We start from the raw sequence: 17,504 nt of genomic DNA on the forward strand, positions 1-17,504 counted from the left end.
GGAGGCTCTGTTCCATCCCAGCCTGGGAAGCTCCCTTGGGATGCTCTTTCTCTCTTCTCCCAATTAATATCTTTTCATCCCTGAAATCTCAGCTCAAACATCAGCTCCTTAGGGGAATCCTCCCTTCTCGATCTGGGTTGGGTTCCATTGTTCTAAGCTCTTAGGGAACCATTTGCCTTTTCTGTTTCAAAGCACTGACCTCACTGGTGACTCTGTACTGATCGTGTGGTGGTTTGGCTGTCTGCCTGCCCCACTCAAAGAGCTGACATTAATTCCCTTATTTGCTCACCAGGTGGCTGGACAAAGATAAGGATGATGGGCAGTTGGTCCGAGAATTGCTGCCCAGTGACAGCAATGCGACCCTGAGGAGTAAGTTGTCCCCGGGGAAGCCTGGCTTCCTGATGGTTGGGTGGGGGTTGTGCCCTTGGTGAGGCAGGCATCCTTCCTTGAAGAAAGCACCCACTTCCTTTCATGGAGGCAGCCCTGGAAAGGGAGGGGAGAGAGAGGCTCTGGGAGAGGATCTGGGAAGGTCTTATCTGTCTGTGCTGGTGCACACAGTCTCTGTGTGGCCTTGGGTAGAGGTCCTGAACTCAGATGGGCCACTGCAGAGAAGAGGAACAAGCACAAGCAGATGACTAATGGTGCCAGGGGTTGGGGACACTGTCACTCAGAGCCTGTGAAGATAGACATGTTTGGAAGGGGTTGTCAAATGAGTACTCTCTTTTTTTAAATGCCAAGTATTTTTCTGGAGATTTTCCTTAGTGGATGACGTTTCTTCAAGTGCCTAGGTTTGATCATGAGCTGTAGACAACTCTAAAAGAAACTTATCTCCAGAATCCTCAGCAATACGAACATGTCATGTTTCTCATTTATTACCTCAATTGAGCCCTATAATAGCTAAGAGGCAGGCAGAGCTCATGTTGTTACAGCCATTTGTCAGAGGGGGAAACTGAGATCTGGAGCAGCTAAATGTCTTTCTGAGATTATTCAGAAAATCGCAGAGTTGGGACTAGAGTGTCCAGTCTTACAGAATTTTAAAGCTGGGAAGGACCATAAGAGATGGTCTAAGAGGGTTCCTCAGTTCATAGCTGACCTCTGGGGAGAGGGGACCCACCTGGTTCACCCAGGTCTGTGGTCAGTGATTGGGCTGGGACCAGGACCCAAGATGTCTTTGCTGTCAGGTTCCTGCTCTTCCCACTTCGACAAGCCCCTCCACCATATGGACAGGGCCTCCCAGGCCCCCTGCTTCCTGAGTCAGAGCCTTTGAAAGGGTTTAGATGGAAATGTTGCAAAGAAGAGTCCTCTTCCCAGTTCCTGCTACATGTTTCTACAAGGAAAAAGACATTTCCTCAAGTACCTTCAGATGTCCCTGGCACAGCTGATCTGGACTAGACACCCTGTCTCGCCTTTTACCAGTGTCCAGACTGCCTGGAGATCTGGCCACCAGGGCAAGTGTGCTCAGTTGATTTTATGGCAATCTTTCTTCCTAGCCAGAAGGCCCTAAGACAGCAAAGAATGGTGGACTTGGAATTTGCATCACTTGCCTTCTCAATGCTTTCTTCTTCATTCCCCAAGACACTTCCCTGGAACAAACCTATAGGACTTTGGGTCTTGGCTCATGTCATCCTGTCACTTCCCTTTTCCTCAGGCATTTTTATCCTTCTTTGCACACTGATGGCACACACCTTTCTGTGTGATCAAATGGAGTAACATCAGCATGGTGTCCCCCTTAAGAGCAGGGGGCTTTGGCTCCATGTTAGGATTTCACTCCTGGCTGGCTACTTCCTGACTGTTGCCAATTTGTGCCAAACCCATAACCATTGGTTTCCTCATCTGTAAATCCGGGGTAAGAATACTTAGCAATTATATATATAAATCTATATATACTGTATATATAATGTGCTAAACACTGACTGGTGAAGCTTGATGCTCACTTTGTCTCAATTTTCTTGTCCATCAGAGGAGAAGTTGGGCTTTAGAGCCTTTCAACCTCTTACATTTTGGTATTCTTGCCTGTGATTTGCAAGCTTTCCTGTTCTCAGCCCATTCACACATTGTGGGATATCAGATTGTGGGATATCAGATTCCCATTTTGTAGATGAGGGGACTCAACGGGGGTGGAGGGAGTGCCTGCTCCAAGTCCCAGGGCTCCCTAGAGAGAGCAGGGGTCTGTGCTTCCCGACTCCCAGCCTGGTGCCCCTCCCCTCTGATTCCAGGCCACCCTCCTGCGTTCCTTCTGCTCGCCTTGCACTAACCCCCTCCCCTCCTCCCTCCTGCCTCGGACTGTTCAGACTTTCGCTATCACATCAGCTTGAAGACTGGGGACATCTCTGGGGCCAGTACAGATTCCAGAGTCTACGTCAAGCTCTATGGGGATAAATCAGACACCATCAAGCAAGTTCTTCTCGTCTCTGACAACAACCTGAAAGACTATTTTGAACGTAGCCGGGTAGATGAGTTTACCCTGGAGACCCTGAACATTGGAACTGTAAGTCTCCTTTCTGAGGCTGTGTGACATCATCTCACCCATTCCCCTACATACACCCCCACACATGGCCACACACACTCACATACACACATATGAACCCATTCTGAAAGGAAAATGCCCATTTTGGAGTTGTTACCAAGGCACGGTGCTTTACAGCTGGGATTTAGAGCAGCTGAAGATGTGAGAACAATGGGTAAACGTCCAGAGTCTCTTTGGGAATAAGATGTTCGTTTTTAGTGGCTGTGGTCCCCTCATTTCCTTTATTTGCAAGAGTCACCGCAACCAATGTACCTGGGTCACAGATACTGAAGAAGGGCCATTGGATGCAGGAAACGAAAAAGAGGGCAGGAAAGAAATGAAAAAAGGGACTGAAAATACTTTCCACCTCTTGAGTGTGCATCAGGATTGTGCCTGGCAAGTTGGTTTCCATGCAGATTCCCAGGCCCACTGGAGAGATTCTGCCTTAAAAAATGAGCTCCAAGGATTGGCATTAGCAAGGTCCCAGATGGCCCTGCTGTAGGCAGTCTGAGCCCCCCACCTGGAGAAACACAGTCTAAGCACTGGGCTTGAGCAGTGGGATTGTCCCTAGAAATGTCTGAATTGGGCTTTGTGTTACCACCTGCCCCCCTCAGGCCTTCTCTGGGAGCACCACCCTATTTTAGGTGCCCTGGGTCCTCGGAATCTCTTCTCCCATCAAAATGCACTTGTTTCAGTCATTTATGCCTTGACGTTAATGAGCTCAAACCAAGCTTTCCTTGATCAAAATGTATTTATATAGTAATTGTTGAGTGAAATGCTTTTTCCCCTTACTAAAAGATCTCTGGCAGCAGCCAGTGGATAAATGAGATATCTGAGGGGATGGGATGGCAATGAGAGGGTACTCTGGCCTTCCCTGTGTGTCTGAAATACCCTCAACAAGCAGTGCGGCCAAATGGTTGGGAACCTGGGCTCTGGCTGCTGCCTGCCTGGGTTGGAAGCCCAGTTTTCCCACTTACCTGCTGAGTGACCTTGGGCAAGTTACTTAATCTCTGTCTCAGTTTCCTCATTTGTAAAATAGGACCTCCTAATGAGATTGTTTGCAGCATCACAAACACTTACAGCACCTACATGCAGTTCCTGGCACACAGTAAGTGCTCAATAAACGTTAGCTGGTATTTACACAACTATGCTAAGGCCCGTGCTGTGCATGGTGTGTAGGATAGAAAGATGGTCCCTGCCCTTAAGGAGATTTCAGTTGGACCAGATAGAAGACCGCTTCCCCTGTCCTTCCTTTCCAGCTACTTCCTTCCTGGGACTTTCACAGGGAGACCATTGTCACACTCTGTCCCTGGGCATACACCCACAAGGGCTCTCAGGCTACATGGCTGTGTTCCTTCTGACAATTCCAGGAGACAGGGTTACTTGCCCTCAGCTGTGGTGGTGTTTCCACTGCTGGCTGCAAAGAGGCACTTAGAACTCGTAAGAGCAAGACCAACAGCAGGGCTTTCAGGGGCAATTTTCTAAATCTAGCCCTTGGGCACCAGAGTCAATGGCTAGAGTAGTGCTGCCCCTCCAAGTCATTTCAGAGAAAATCTCAGGGCTAGAGAGGGTCTCAAAGACCATCCAAAAATTCCACCATGTGTTAGAATTGTCCTGTATACAACATTTCTCAAAAACCTAAAAGCAATTTGAGGGTTGAAAATCTGTACAAATGCAGATGGTCCCATGGTCACCCTAGTTGTCTTCTAAAGTGCCCATGGTCAAAGCTGTTACAATTCTCTGGACTGTGGAGTTGCTATTAGAAAGAGATAATGTTCCTCAGGTGCAAAGAGCGAGAGGGAGGAACTGGACAGGGAACCATACACCCTGAGAGTTTGTCTGCATATTCTGTCACTGCAGCTTGGGCATGTCAAAGAAGAAGTGCAGAAATATGCACCAGTGGGGATAGTGTATTGTTTAAAATAAAACAAAACCCATAACCCAGCTGTCAGAAGCCAGTGGTAAACATTTTGAGTATTTGCTTTCTTGTGCTGCCACAATCTAATATTATAAAAAACATACTGGTGCTTTCGAAGTCCATGCCCCATCTGTTCTTCCACTAGCTTCTCACAACTTCCCCAGGGATGAGCTGGGCTAGAGAGAAGGAAATGGAAACTCCAGGTAGGAGAAGTGATGTCCTGGTAGCCCACAGGGCTGATGGTGGGGACGGGCCTGGAACCCAGCCTCCTGCTGCCTCCCTCTTTTGGGGTACAGGGGACCCGGGATTAGGAGAACTTTGGGGCTGGTGTTTGGGGACATAGATACAGAGGTGTGGAAGTTTCTGGGCACTTGTGGTTCTTCCACACTGGCTCCTTGCTTGCCTCCACCCCGGGTTTCCTTCCAGATCAACCGGCTGGTCATCGGGCATGACAGCACAGGCATGCATGCCGGCTGGTTCCTGGGCAGTGTGCAGATCCGCGTGCCCCGCCAAGGCAAGCAGTACAACTTCCCAGTCAACCGCTGGCTGGACAAGAACCAGGCCGATAGGCGCCTGGAGGTGGAGCTCTATCCCAGCGAGGTCGTGGAGATCCAGAAATGTATGGAGGACGTGGTGGTGGGGCCATCAATATTGTTTTCCGTGTGGGATGCGGCAATGGGGAAGGATGAGGGAATATGGGGTCTCCATGGGAGGTCCTGCAGGGAGATGATTGGGGCTTCCAGTTGCCTCCAGTACCATGGTTCTGGAAGGACAAAAGACTCACTTTACAGATGGGGAAACTGAGGTCTTGGAATGAAACATTTTTGGGTGGATAAAGGCAGAAATTGAATTTATTAGGACATGTACATACTTGATCCCGTATATAACAGGGATTTGAGACAGATTCCATGCCTTCTGCTGCAACGACTGGGTGAGGAGATAAAATTGTTTATTCACTTATTTGTTCAGTAAATATACATTGAGTGTATCTCTGTGCTGGGCACTGCTCTAGGCTTTGTGGAGGCAAAACAGACCAAACTCTGCCCTTGTGGACTTTACCTTCCATCAGGAGAGACAAACAATAGATATATAAGATAATGTCCAAGTAGGAGCTGGGAAGAAAATGACGTAGGATAAGGGTCCAGCAATGGCGTGTGCGACAGAAGCCCTTTTTTGGACAATGTGGCAGAAGAGACCTCTCTGAGGAGGTGAAGTTCCAGGTGATCTGGCCACCACTGCACATGATGTGCGAGCCCCAGTTCATGATGGGGGTCAAGAAACGAGGTTGTCTGGAGAGGTCAGGAAGACAGTGGGGCCAAAACCTAGCGCAGAGAATGTTTCCTCCCTCACCTCCGCGTTTCTAAATCCAACCGCTCCAGGCTCACTTCCCCGGGAAGCTGCCCTGAGAACCCCAATACAAAGTCACCTCTACCTCTTCCAAACTGGGGTCTTTTCCTGTGTGCATGTTATCTCCCCAATTAGCCTGTAAGTTCCCAGAAGGCTGCGTCACAGGCACATGCTTTGTAATTCTCCATCTGCTAAGGTAGGAAAAATAACTCCTTTTCTCTTTTTATGAATTAAAACTTGATTTCAGGAGGGTAACACAAGTGCTAGTTAAGAAGATAAAGATAAAAATCAGCAGTTCCCTTACTCATCACTTCTCCTCTCCCCTTCTTCAGAGATCACTTTAATTATTTCAGCTTTTTCCTTTGAAATTTATTTCTATAATTTTGCATGATACGCCTGTCAGTTTCTTGATTTTTCAGTCTTAGATATTATCTATTGACTTCCAACTATAGAAGGATTTAGTTCTTGTAACACACAAACATACACACACACACACACACTTCGCCTCCATCCAGTCCTACATTTAATTAAATCGATATTCAATATTTACGTTATTATGACTGTGTAAATATTACTCACTGCGAATTCACCTACTGTATGGCAATTGCATTTAATTTTTTCATACAGCTTTTTACTTTTCTGGAATTAATAGTCTCATTTTTTTCATTTGTATAGTTTTCCAAATACACATGGCTATTTTTATCTCCCAGTCTCCAACAGAACTAAAATTCCAGTGGTATGTTCAAACCCAACAAGAATTCTTTTGCTTTCCTCCCTACCTCCCCTGCTCCAGCCACACCCTGAGCTATTCCTCTTGGAGCCTTCTGTTTTCCTGCACTTTAGGCAGCAACGCAGCTGTCCTCACAGGTCTTCCTTTTACCATCTTTTTGGAAAATTCTTTTTTCTTTCTCCTGGGTTAGAGCACTTATTTCCTGGATTCCATGTCTTCCTGAGGAAAGATGGATGGGAGGTAAATGTTTAGAACGTACATATCTGCAAATGTCTTTATTCTGCTCTTACAATTGATTAATAGCTTGGCTTGTTATAGAATTCTGAGCTAGAACTCATCTTCCCTTAGAGTACTGGAAGAATCATTCTACTGTCTTCCAGGACCCATTGTAGCAGTTGAGAAGTCTGATGCCATTCTTTTATCCCCCACTTTGGGTTTCTCTCTCCCTTTCTCTCTCTCCCCCCCTTCCTACCCCCCCCCCAAAAAAAAAGGTTATATGTTCCCATCTTTATCTCTGACATTCTGAAATTTCATGATGCCCTCACTACCTTTTGTGATTTTAGTTTCATCCATTGTTCTGGGAATTACTGGGTTCCTTCAATCTAGAAACATTTTTCTTTCTCTGGGACATTGTCTTGTATTATTTCTTTTGATACTTTCCAACTCTTTCCTCTGTTCTCTCTTTCTAAAACTGAATGTTTACTTCAATGTTGGACTTCCTCTGATTTTCTTGCCTTTTCTCAGCCATTTGTCTTTTTGTTCTTGGGAAATTTCCTTTTTGTTCTTAAATGTCCTCAACGTTATCCTTCCTGTTGAATATTTTATTTCAGCCACCATGTTTGATAACTCATTCTTGTTCTCTGAAAGCTCCTTTCTGTCCATTCTTGTCCTGGCTTCCTGTAGTCTGAGAGTGAGGGAGGCAGCAGTAGGGGCTTTTCTCTCTTCCAAATGCCAGTTTTCACAGAATCCGTCTGTTGTCCACACCCCATCCCACCCTCCCTCTCAGCTGAGCCTGGTAGCTCTAGTTCAGCCCTTTCAGGATCTCATACTGTCCTCTTGTTTCCAGCCCCCAGTGTGAGGAAATTTCTCACATTGCCGTGGTAATGGGGAGATCCTCCGTCTTGTTGAAAATACCAGTATTTACTTGAAAAAATTTGATGTTGTCTTATAGTATTGCTCAGAGGACAAGTCTTGTGACAGTCACTTTGAAAAAATATGGCTCCATAATTTTCTGGAAAACATTTTGCTCTCCATTGGGAAGTGCCCTCTGTGGTGCATCCTTTCTATCATCTAACCTCTTTCCATCTGCTAACATCTTCATGAAATATTGCTTCCAAACATAAACAACTCTGCCTGTGATGATGTATCTGTTGGTATCATCTGAAAGGTGCAAATATTTAAATGGACATCCTACTCCCAGCCCCTTGTCCTTCACTCAAGATAGGAAAAGAAGCAAACAGCCTCTATTTCTGTCTGCCCCATGGTGTCTGCCCAGGGTCAGGCACACAGCAGGGAGCGTCAGCTGGTGTGTTGGCCACTCCCCATCCCTGGTACCCAAAGACACAGGTAGTGCAGTGTATGCCTGGGCTTTGGAGACTGATTGCTTGGGTTTGCCTTTTCCACCCCCTACTCAATTCCTCTAAGCCTCAGTTTGTCCATCTGCAAAATGGGAATGACTGTACTTACTCCTGGTGTTAATGAGAGGACTAAATGAGCTAATGTCTATGGAGCACCAGGCACGTGGTGCAAGCTCGGGGAATGTTTGTCTTGTTATTATCGTTGTTGCTGATACTATTAAATGTCCCATTTCTCCCCACGTGCCCCCCATAGTGGTCCACTATGAGGTGGAGGTTTGGACGGGGGACGTGGGTGGTGCAGGCACCACCTCCCAAGTCTACCTGCAGATCTACGGTGAGGAAGGCAAGACGGAAGTGCTCGTCCTCTCCAGTCGCTCGAAAATTTTTGATCGGGCCTCCAAGGACACGTTCCAGGTGTGTGGGGCTAGGGCAGCGAGGAGGCCAATCAGGCCAGCCTTGGCTGGGTGGGTCGGGTGGACCCCGGGTGCCTCCCTGGCTGTTCTTACTTCCTTAGCCAGCGCTCACTCAAGAGTCGGGCCGCCTCCCTCCAGCCGGTGGGCAATGCTTCCCCTCCCAGGCTGCTGCCTGAGCACAAGTGGGACAAGGGTTCCCTCAGCACCTGTGGGTTTCCTGGGAGCGGCTTAAGGCAGAGTGGAGAGAACTTGGAAGTGGGAGTGAGAAGACCTGGATTTTCTGCTCTGTGAGCTTGGATAGTAATCCTCCTCTCTGGATCCTTGTGTTTGGCCTGAAAATGAAGGGATTGGACCAGATCAGTGGTTCTCACCCATGGGCCTCATTTGAGAATCACCTTGGGGGCTTTAAGTAAAAGGTGTTGCCTGGTCCACATCCCAGGACAGTTAAATCAGAACCTCTGGGTTATTTCCCTGGATATGCTTTTCAAAGCTCTACCAGTGATAAGAATGTGCCACCAGTTCTGGGAACCACAGGAATAGATCAGTCTAATTTAGCAAAATATGGCACCAGGGCCCTGGATACTTCATCCACTCCCAGCCCTATGGCCTCTGAGCTACAGTCCTATAGCCTATTAGAGCCCAGGCAGGACACTGACACTTTGGAGCTTCGTGGATGCGTTCTGAGTGCCCCAGGCCTCCTCACTTCCCTTTGCACACCTTTAAGTAGAGGAAAAAAAGAGATGAGAATGTGTGCCTGTTGTTGGCAGAAGAGGAAGATTCCATACTGGTGCCCTTTGGGGGACACATGCATGGTTTATGCAGAACGTGGTGCAAGTATGTGTGCGTGTGCATGCCTGCACCTGTGGCTGCAGATATGTGTGTTCAGGGAGCCTGTTCATGCTGTGTGCTCTGTGGGTGTGTGTCCATGTGTGTGTGCAACAAGCAATTTGGCCCTTGGTGAAGTCTCCTAACCCAGTGCCCAGAAGAGAAGGGCCTGGCTAAGCTGGGATCTGGGCCGGGGTCCTATCCTGGGTTTATCCAAGTCAGACCCCCTCAAGACACTGCTAAGGAGGCTGAGGCCCCAGCGTTTTACCTCTCTGAGCCTCAGCTACTTCATCAGTTAAGACCCAGCGTCACAACACTTGCCTGGCCTGCCTCACAGAGTCCCTGTAATGATCAAACAAAACAGTCATGCCAGTGACAGCCCTCGGGAAATTGTGACAAGTTATGGAAATGTAACAGAGAAGTATATCTTCTGGATGTCAGCTGATGGTGTGGCTGGAAGGGGGTTGTAGATGAGATGCATTTGTGGCTGGACAGACAGATGCCAGAGTGGGGGTGAGGTGTGATTGCAAGGATGCTGTGACCCAGGAGATGCTGGAGAGGGGATCTGATGTGCTCAAGGACTGCCCAGCTCCTAAGTAACTGAGAAGAACGCGTTGAGCTTTCTAGGGGCCCTGGACTGCATCCTGGCTGGGAATTTTCTTGCAAGGGAGGTTTTGGCTGCATCGTGGATTCATGAACAGGGGGTCAGAATGCCTGAGTTCTCATCTAGGTTTGACTGGGGGACACTTAGCAACTCAGTTTGCCCTGGCACTCAAATGGGAGCCCTGGTGGGACCAGGCATTGAGAAGTGTCAAACCACCAGGCCAAGGCCCACCAGCTTGGGGGAGCTCTAAGAAGGACCCACCTGCAGGGACCCAGGTGAGCCCACCCCCAAGTTCTGCAGGGTCAGACTTCACCTCAGCATGGTCCTTCCCCAAAGGGCAAGGCTCAGAAAAGTGGCATCATGATTTAAGGCCAAGGATCCTTTGAAGAAAAGCTAAATCCTTCAACACTGCCTTTGAACCAGCCTAATGCTGGGCCCCTGGGAGAAGAGAAGCAATTACAGGCAGTTCCTCACAGTGAGTGGGCAGAGAAGACCTGCTCATAAAGACCCAGAGGGGACCCAAGACGGGTCAGGGCAGGGGCTAAGCTCTGGGCCTCCCCCAACTCCTGGGGGAGGGAGAGACAGCAGGCTGCAGGCCAAGGGGGGTGCTGGGGGGAGGATCTGAGATTTTTGTTTTTGAAAAATTACACTTATTTTTTTATTTATTTTTGCTTATTACAAAAGTTACGTGTACTCAGTGTTAAACACAGTAAGGTGCAAAGTTAAAAAATATAATAATAAAGTGCAGGAATCCGAATGCCTAGGCTTTTGGTTAGGGGTGGAGGAGGGGCAGTCTGGGCAAGGGGACCGCATGAGCAAACGTGTGGGAGTGGGAATGAGTGTTGTGTGTGTGTGTGTGTGCTTGAAAGAAAGAGAGGGTGAAAAAGAGAGAGAGTGCAGTGAGACCAGCTTGACATCGCAGAGGCTGAGAGGGAATTGGGTTTGGTGGAGGATGGAGCCAGGCTGAGAAGCGCCTGAAAGGCTAAGGGTCCAGGCTGGCTGTGGTGGGCTGGAGGGGCCCGGCCTCCCGGCCCTGTAGTAACTCCCACCCCAGGTCCTGCTCCGGGCTGGCCGGGGGGCTGGAGGGGGGAGGGTGGGAAGCCACCAGCACCCCCCAGCCACTGCCCTGCCCTTGGCACAGCTGGAGGCGGCCGATGTGGGTGAGATCTACAAGATCCGGCTGGGGCACACGGGCGAGGGCTTCGGGCCCAGCTGGTTCGTGGACACGCTGTGGCTGCGGCACCTGGTGGCGCGGGAGGAGGCGCTCTCGCCCGAGGAGGAGGCCCGGCGGAAGAAGGAGAAGGACAAGCTGAGGCAGCTGCTGCAGAAGGAGCGGCTGAAGGCCAAGCTGCAGAGGAAGAAGAAGAAGAGGAAGGGAAGCGACGAGGAGGACGAGGGGGACGAGGAGTCCTCGTCGTCGTCTGAGGAGTCCTCGGAGGAGGAGGAGGAGGAGGAGGAGACCGAGGAGGAGGAGGAGGAGGAGTTTGGGCCCGGGATGCAGGCGGTGATTAAGGAGTACAAGTTTGACACCCACCGCTGGCTGGCCCGGGGCAAGGAGGACAACGAGCTGGTGGTGGAGCTGGTGCCCGCCGGCCAGCAGGGGCCCAAGCGTAAGCCTGAGAGGGGGCCCAGGGGTGGGGTCCTCGCCTCGCACTTCTTGCACATGGAGGCCAGAAAGCTGACCACCATCGTGGTTTCCAAATAGCTCCTCTGGCCTGTGCCTGAAATGCCACCATTAATAATTCTGTTTAGGGTTAAGCAGTGCCCCCGTCCTGAGGCTCTCAGGATGAATCCATGACTTTAGGAGGAGCCCTGATAGAATTTTGATATAACCAAATGGGAGACAAATTTTGCCAGGGCCTCTCGGGCTTCTTGGTGAAGGAGAGTCTTGGGTAGGGCTGGGGGCGGGTTCAGCCCCAGGTTGGTCTAGATGTGTCCGTAGGTCCTTCCCGCTCCCAGGATCTGGCTGGAGTTGCAGGGCTGAGCCCCAGGCTCACCCCACAGCTGTGGGGTCCTTAGTGCTGCCTCTTTCCGTGTCCCCAGCCATCACCTACGAGGTCCAGGTGATCACAGGGAACGTGCCCAAGGCCGGCACTGACGCCAACGTCTACCTGACCATCTACGGCGAGGAGTACGGGGACACGGGCGAGCGGCCCCTGAAGAAGTCAGACAAGTCCAACAAGTTCGAGCAGGGTCAGGTAGAGCCAGGGCTCTCTGGCTCTGGGGGTGGGGGGTGGATTGGGGCCTGGTGTCCTCTGACTCTACCTCCCAGCCCGACCCAACACACTAGGTTTTATGTAAGCACCTACTCTGAAAGCACTGGCATTTTGAGGCAGGGGATATAAGGCAAGTACAGACAGGAGTTCCAGCCCCCGTGGAGCCCACCGCCTAGCGGATCCACAGGAAGCAACCAGCAGATAGTATCAGGGAGCAGATCCTCAGGTGCCGAGTGGGTGGAGCAGGGCTCCCCGGAGGACGGGTTACTATAGGATGGTGCCTTCAGGAAAACTCAGTGGGGAGGAGCAACCGAGAGCGGTGTGGATGGATGCAGACAACGGCGAAGGGTGTTCTCAGAAGACAGGACAGCTGGAGCAGAGGTGTGGAGTGGGATTGGGGAAGGCCAGTTTGAGGGGCTGTGAGTTTTCCAGCTCGGCTATGGCCAGTGCTGAGCCCCAGTGGGCACTGCCTCTGGAAAGCTCAGATGAGAGCAGGTCAGTGTAGGGGGTGGGGGTGGGGATGAGAATGGGGGGCTCGAGGGGTCGGCTGAGAAGCCCGCACCGAATCCGAGGCAGTGAAGCCACAGAAGGCTTTGGACTCCTGGAAGAAATGCATGCACCTCATCCTTTGGGGTGCAGTGGAAAGAATGGAGATGTAATCTTTGTCCTTCAAGATTTTCCAATACCCCCTGACTGCCACCTGTCTCACCCTTCCCATTCCTGCCCTCATCCCAAAGCCAGGTTCAGTCATCAACACAGAGGGAGAAGAAAAAACCAAGCCCTTAAAATACTTTGGGACTCATTGCTTGAGGCCCTTTGCTTTTTCTTTCAACACTCTCTCCCATTACATGAGGATCAGGGTTTATTTCTGTGTTTTTGGTACTTTTCTTTAAAAATTATAGCCACTGTGATCTTGGATTGGAGAAATATTGCGTTAGACAATTTTTGAGTGAAATTAGAATATGGAGTATATATTAGATTAAAAATATTGTGCCAATGTCAAGTTTCCTGATTTTGGATTTGTACTGTGATTATATAAGAGAATGTCCTTATTCTTAGGAAATCCATGCTGAAGTATTTAGGGGATAAAAGATAATAGTATTGCCACATACTTGTAGATGATTCAGAAAAAAAGAGGGAGAGAAAGCAATCTATATATAGAGAGAGATATAAAGGCAAATGTTGCAAATAGGTGAAAAGTATACAAAAGTTCATTGTACCATTCCTGCAAATTTTCTTTAGGTTTGAAATATTTTTCAAAATAAAAAGTTAAAGGAAAAGCCAAGATGCCATGCACCTATCAGGTCTGGGTGCCACCTGCCTCCTCTGAAACAGAGCCACCACATACATTTGTATCACTTACATTGTCTTCCCATACAGGTGGCGAGCAAGTGCAAGTTTTCCGTTTCTGTAAATCACGGGCTTCGCATAGGACCGACTGGTGCCTAGTAGGAAGTTGTGGTTTGCACCCACAGCCCATGGCCTCTGCACACACCAAGCAGCAGCCCCCCCACACACACACACACACATGCTTACAACACTTTTGTCACCGTCACCCTCCAACCCCTGCCTCCACCTTCTGGGACACAGGGAGACAGAGCGTCTCTCCCTGGGTGAAGCCACTTCCACTATGTTGTTTTAACTTTGGAGACCAGGGAGAAGCACACCAAACAGCAGACAGACCAACTGCATTTTCTACCCCCTCCATACTTTTGGTTTTACAGTCAGCTCCCAGGATCTCGGGAGGATGTAGCAGAGGGGGAGGTGGGAAAGGAGTGGGCTTTACCCCTCTGAGAACCACCCTGGCCCTCCACAGACAGACACCTTCACCATCCACGCCATTGACCTGGGGCCCCTGACCAAGATTCGGATTCGCCATGACAACACAGGCAACAGACCGGGCTGGTTTCTGGAGAGGATCGACATCACAGACCTGACCAATGAGGTCACGTGAGTGTCAGCTTGGGGGGCAGCGGGACTGGGGGCCGGCTGGCTGCGACGTGAGTGGGGCCCATGCAGCTGGCCGTGGACAGGTGATGGCCTGGAATAATGTCCCTCCCTGCCAGACCTTCAGTGGCTCACCTGCTGGCATCTCCCTGGTGAAGCCACTTCCACTACATTATTTTAACATTGGAGACCAGGGAGAAGCACACTTTTTCTGTGAAGGCCGGGTAGCAAGCATCTGGGACTCTGAGGGCACACGGTCTCTGTCATAAGTACTCGAGTCCCCCATGTAGCGTGAAAGCAGCCACAGACCATCCCTAAGGGAATGCACAGGGCCGCGTTCCAATAAAACTTTATTGGGCACTGAAATTTGAATTTCATGTAGTTTCTGCATATCACAAAATATTCTTCTTTAGGTTTTTTCCAACTATTTTAAAATGCAAAGACCATTCTTAGTTTATGGGATGCAAATACAGGAGGCAGGCCAGATTTGGCCTGAGAGGCACAGCTCACCGACCCCGGTTCTAGACTCAAGCTACTGTGTCAGCTAGTTTGGGTGAAGATGAAGGCCCACACCACAGAGAGGCAAAGCCCCATCCCAGAGCTAATTAGTGCTGGAGCCAGGACCAGCAGGCCAGACCATGAGTTCAAGCGGGTGTGTTTCCACTGTTGGGCCATGTTGCCTCTCAGGGCCCCATGTGTGGAGTGAAATGGGTAGAGGGAGGCAGAGAGGAAAGCAAGCAAGATCTTGAGTGAGTTGTGGGGCTGCAAGGGTGCTCCTGGGCCCAGTATTTAGTGGGTGCTGGATAAAAAAAATATTTTCCGAATGCCTGTCTCCTGGTGTCTCTTGAAGCAGGCCCTGTTGTCGCACTCCCCTCTCTGCAGGGCATGGGGCCCACAGGGCTCAGAATATCAGAATTGCTATCAAGGGATCACTGCTTCTCCCACGCCTCCATGCCCCTCCAGCCGAGGAGAGTGCTCTGCAGAGGGACACTGAGGCACGGCTCACACACAGCCCCATGTTGTGGTTTGCTAGGTCATTGTGATGGTGCACAGGGGCCATGGGAGAAGCCCATGGCCAGGAACCAGGATCCTGGCCTTGGGGTCCATCCAATGCCAGAAACTCACCCTCTCCACCTGGAGAAGCCGCTCTACCTTTTCGGGCTTTCTTTTCCTCTTCTGTTAAATGGACTGAATGATGCCAGCCCAGCTTACTTCTCAAGAAGTTCTGAAAATCTAAGGAATATAAGTTTGGATGCTTAAATCAGGTGCTGCAGAAACAAAAGAATGGAGACAAACTGTGAATATCCTCAGCTTCCCTTGCAGCTCAGTCAGGGTCAGTTATTCCATTCCGTTGATTTGGCGTTTCTAGGCCAGCCCAACAATTTTTAAATTATTGTAGCTTTATGGTCTATTTTAATATCTGCCAGTTATTATCCTCTTTCATTATTCTTTAAAGTGTTAGCTCTTCTTACCTTTTTCAAATCAAGATGTTAAATGATTTGAAAAAATATCCCGATTAGAATTTTGATTGTTCTGCCATTAAATGTAGGGGGGAGAATTGCAATATTTAGAACAGTAAGTGCTGCCACCCAGGGACACCTTTCCATTTATCCAAGTGTTTCTTTATGTTTCTCAGTGATGTTTTACAATTCCCTACACATAGCTGCTACACATTCTTATTAAGTTTATCCCCAGGTATTTTATAACACTGTTGCGAATGGAATTTTCTCATTACTCCTCTCTCTTCCACCCTCCCTTTTTCTTTTTCCTTCCTTTCTCTACTCCTCCCTTCCCTGGTTTCTTCCTCTTCCCTTCCCATCTTTTTATGTTGTTGCCTGTTTATACTTCTTTGCTCCCTTTGGTATTGAAGCTGGAACATGGGGCCTGTGATGAGCTGGTTCCAACAACCTTCAAGCCAAGAGCTATTCTCAGCAAAGCCTGCTCAGGTGGACACACAGTTACAGAAGTTCAGAAGAAGCAAAATCAGAAGAGTGAATATTCCCTCTCTCTCTTGGAGCGATACTGCCTTCCCCAGCAGTGTCGGGGCCTTCCAGGCTCTCTGTGGCCTTTGTTAGCTCAGCAATATGACCATTGCAGACAAAAAGAGTTGTGAACTCTGACATCACACATCAGTTGCCCTTGACCAGGTCAACAGCGTCCTTGCAAATTTGGCATCCCAGACTCCTCTGTGCCTCTCACCCCACGCTAGTCCTGTTCTTCTCCCCATCTTCACCACCACCACCAAGCCAGAGCCTCCTGACTGGTCCCTCTGCTTGCCCCAGAAGCTCCGATTCTCTACGCAATCTAGCGGTCAGGGCCACCTCATTCCTTGTCCACAAACCCCCATTGGCCTCCAAAAGCCCTTCCAATGGCCTGCCTGGCTCTCCATGGTCTGCCCCACACCCCTCCTTATCTCCCTCCTAATCTCCCCCTTGCTCATTCCTTGCTGATCCTTGAACCCAGCAGATACCACAAGGCCTTGCCATTTGCTGTCCCCTCGCCCAGGCCCTCCCCCCCAAAGGCTCACTCCCATACAGTTTTAGGCCAAAAGTCCAGCACTCAGGCCAGTCCTGGCTCCTGCTCTGATTCCCTCTGTTGCAGCAGCAGGTTCTCAGAGGAGATCTGTCTGTCGATGCTGTGGATGTGAGCTTGCCGAGGGGCTGCAAGGTCTCAGAGTGGGTGTTTCAGGGAGAAGGGAGATCTCCCTCCTTAGAAGTCACAGCTGATTCTCTGGGTGCCTGGTCCCTCCATGGATATGGGAAGGCTTGTGACTTCTTCTGTCTCTCTTTTTTCTTTCTCCCTGGAAATGTCTCCCCAGCACTTTGCATGTCTCTCTGTGCCCTTGTCCTCCATCTTCCCACACTCTCATTGTCTCTGCCCTGATTCCACCCCTTTATTTCTGCCTCTCTCCCTTTCTCAGCCATAATTTGAAACTGAAGTCTGTTACTCATAAGTTATTTTACCAAATCAAATTTTAACCTTCCCTTCCATACATGTAAAGGCTGAGAAGTGGAACAGTACACATTTCTCACTTAAACACTAATCCAACTGCATTTCAATTTAGGTCACTCTAGATCACATTTCTCTTGCCCTTTAAATCTGTAGCCATGGGCATAAAGTTGTCCCCTCCCGCGCCACCCAGGCCCCCAGACTGAAGTCGTGCTCTCTGGTGCTGCTCTTCTAACACATTGGCCATGAGGCCATTGGAGAGTGGGGGGATCCGATGGAGATGGGGCTCCCAGGGAGGTGGCACTCTGGCCTTGTCAGATTGTGGCCAGTTCCTGAATGTCTGTGTGCACTTGGCAGGCCTGTGGAAGGGGGCACAAGGGGTAGAAAGGCCCCAACTTCAATGGAGCTGCATTCTCAGACCCTTTGAGTTGTTTCGGGAGTTTAGTAGCCCGAAGGGAGCTGCCCAGCCCAC

General features: G+C 49.7%; 2 protein-coding genes across 2 annotated transcripts in view; one reads left to right on the plus strand and one right to left on the minus strand.

Moving 5' to 3' along the window:
- LOXHD1 (lipoxygenase homology domains 1) overlaps positions 1 to 17,504 on the plus strand; it is a 194,280-nt gene that overhangs the window by 103,731 nt on the left and 73,045 nt on the right. Inside the window, exons 15-21 of the mRNA XM_037806213.1 lie at positions 293 to 369; positions 2,292 to 2,488; positions 4,851 to 5,043; positions 8,332 to 8,492; positions 11,062 to 11,530; positions 11,964 to 12,118; positions 13,953 to 14,086. Of these exons, the coding sequence (XP_037662141.1) occupies positions 293 to 369; positions 2,292 to 2,488; positions 4,851 to 5,043; positions 8,332 to 8,492; positions 11,062 to 11,530; positions 11,964 to 12,118; positions 13,953 to 14,086 (1,386 nt within the window). The remainder of the gene's footprint in view (positions 1 to 292; positions 370 to 2,291; positions 2,489 to 4,850; positions 5,044 to 8,331; positions 8,493 to 11,061; positions 11,531 to 11,963; positions 12,119 to 13,952; positions 14,087 to 17,504) is intronic.
- Positions 1 to 17,504, minus strand: part of RNF165 (ring finger protein 165) — a 258,137-nt gene that overhangs the window by 53,396 nt on the left and 187,237 nt on the right. The window lies entirely within an intron of this gene.

Source organism: Choloepus didactylus, chromosome 16, assembly GCF_015220235.1.
Source record: "Choloepus didactylus isolate mChoDid1 chromosome 16, mChoDid1.pri, whole genome shotgun sequence".
Taxonomy (NCBI): Eukaryota; Metazoa; Chordata; class Mammalia; order Pilosa; family Megalonychidae; genus Choloepus; species Choloepus didactylus.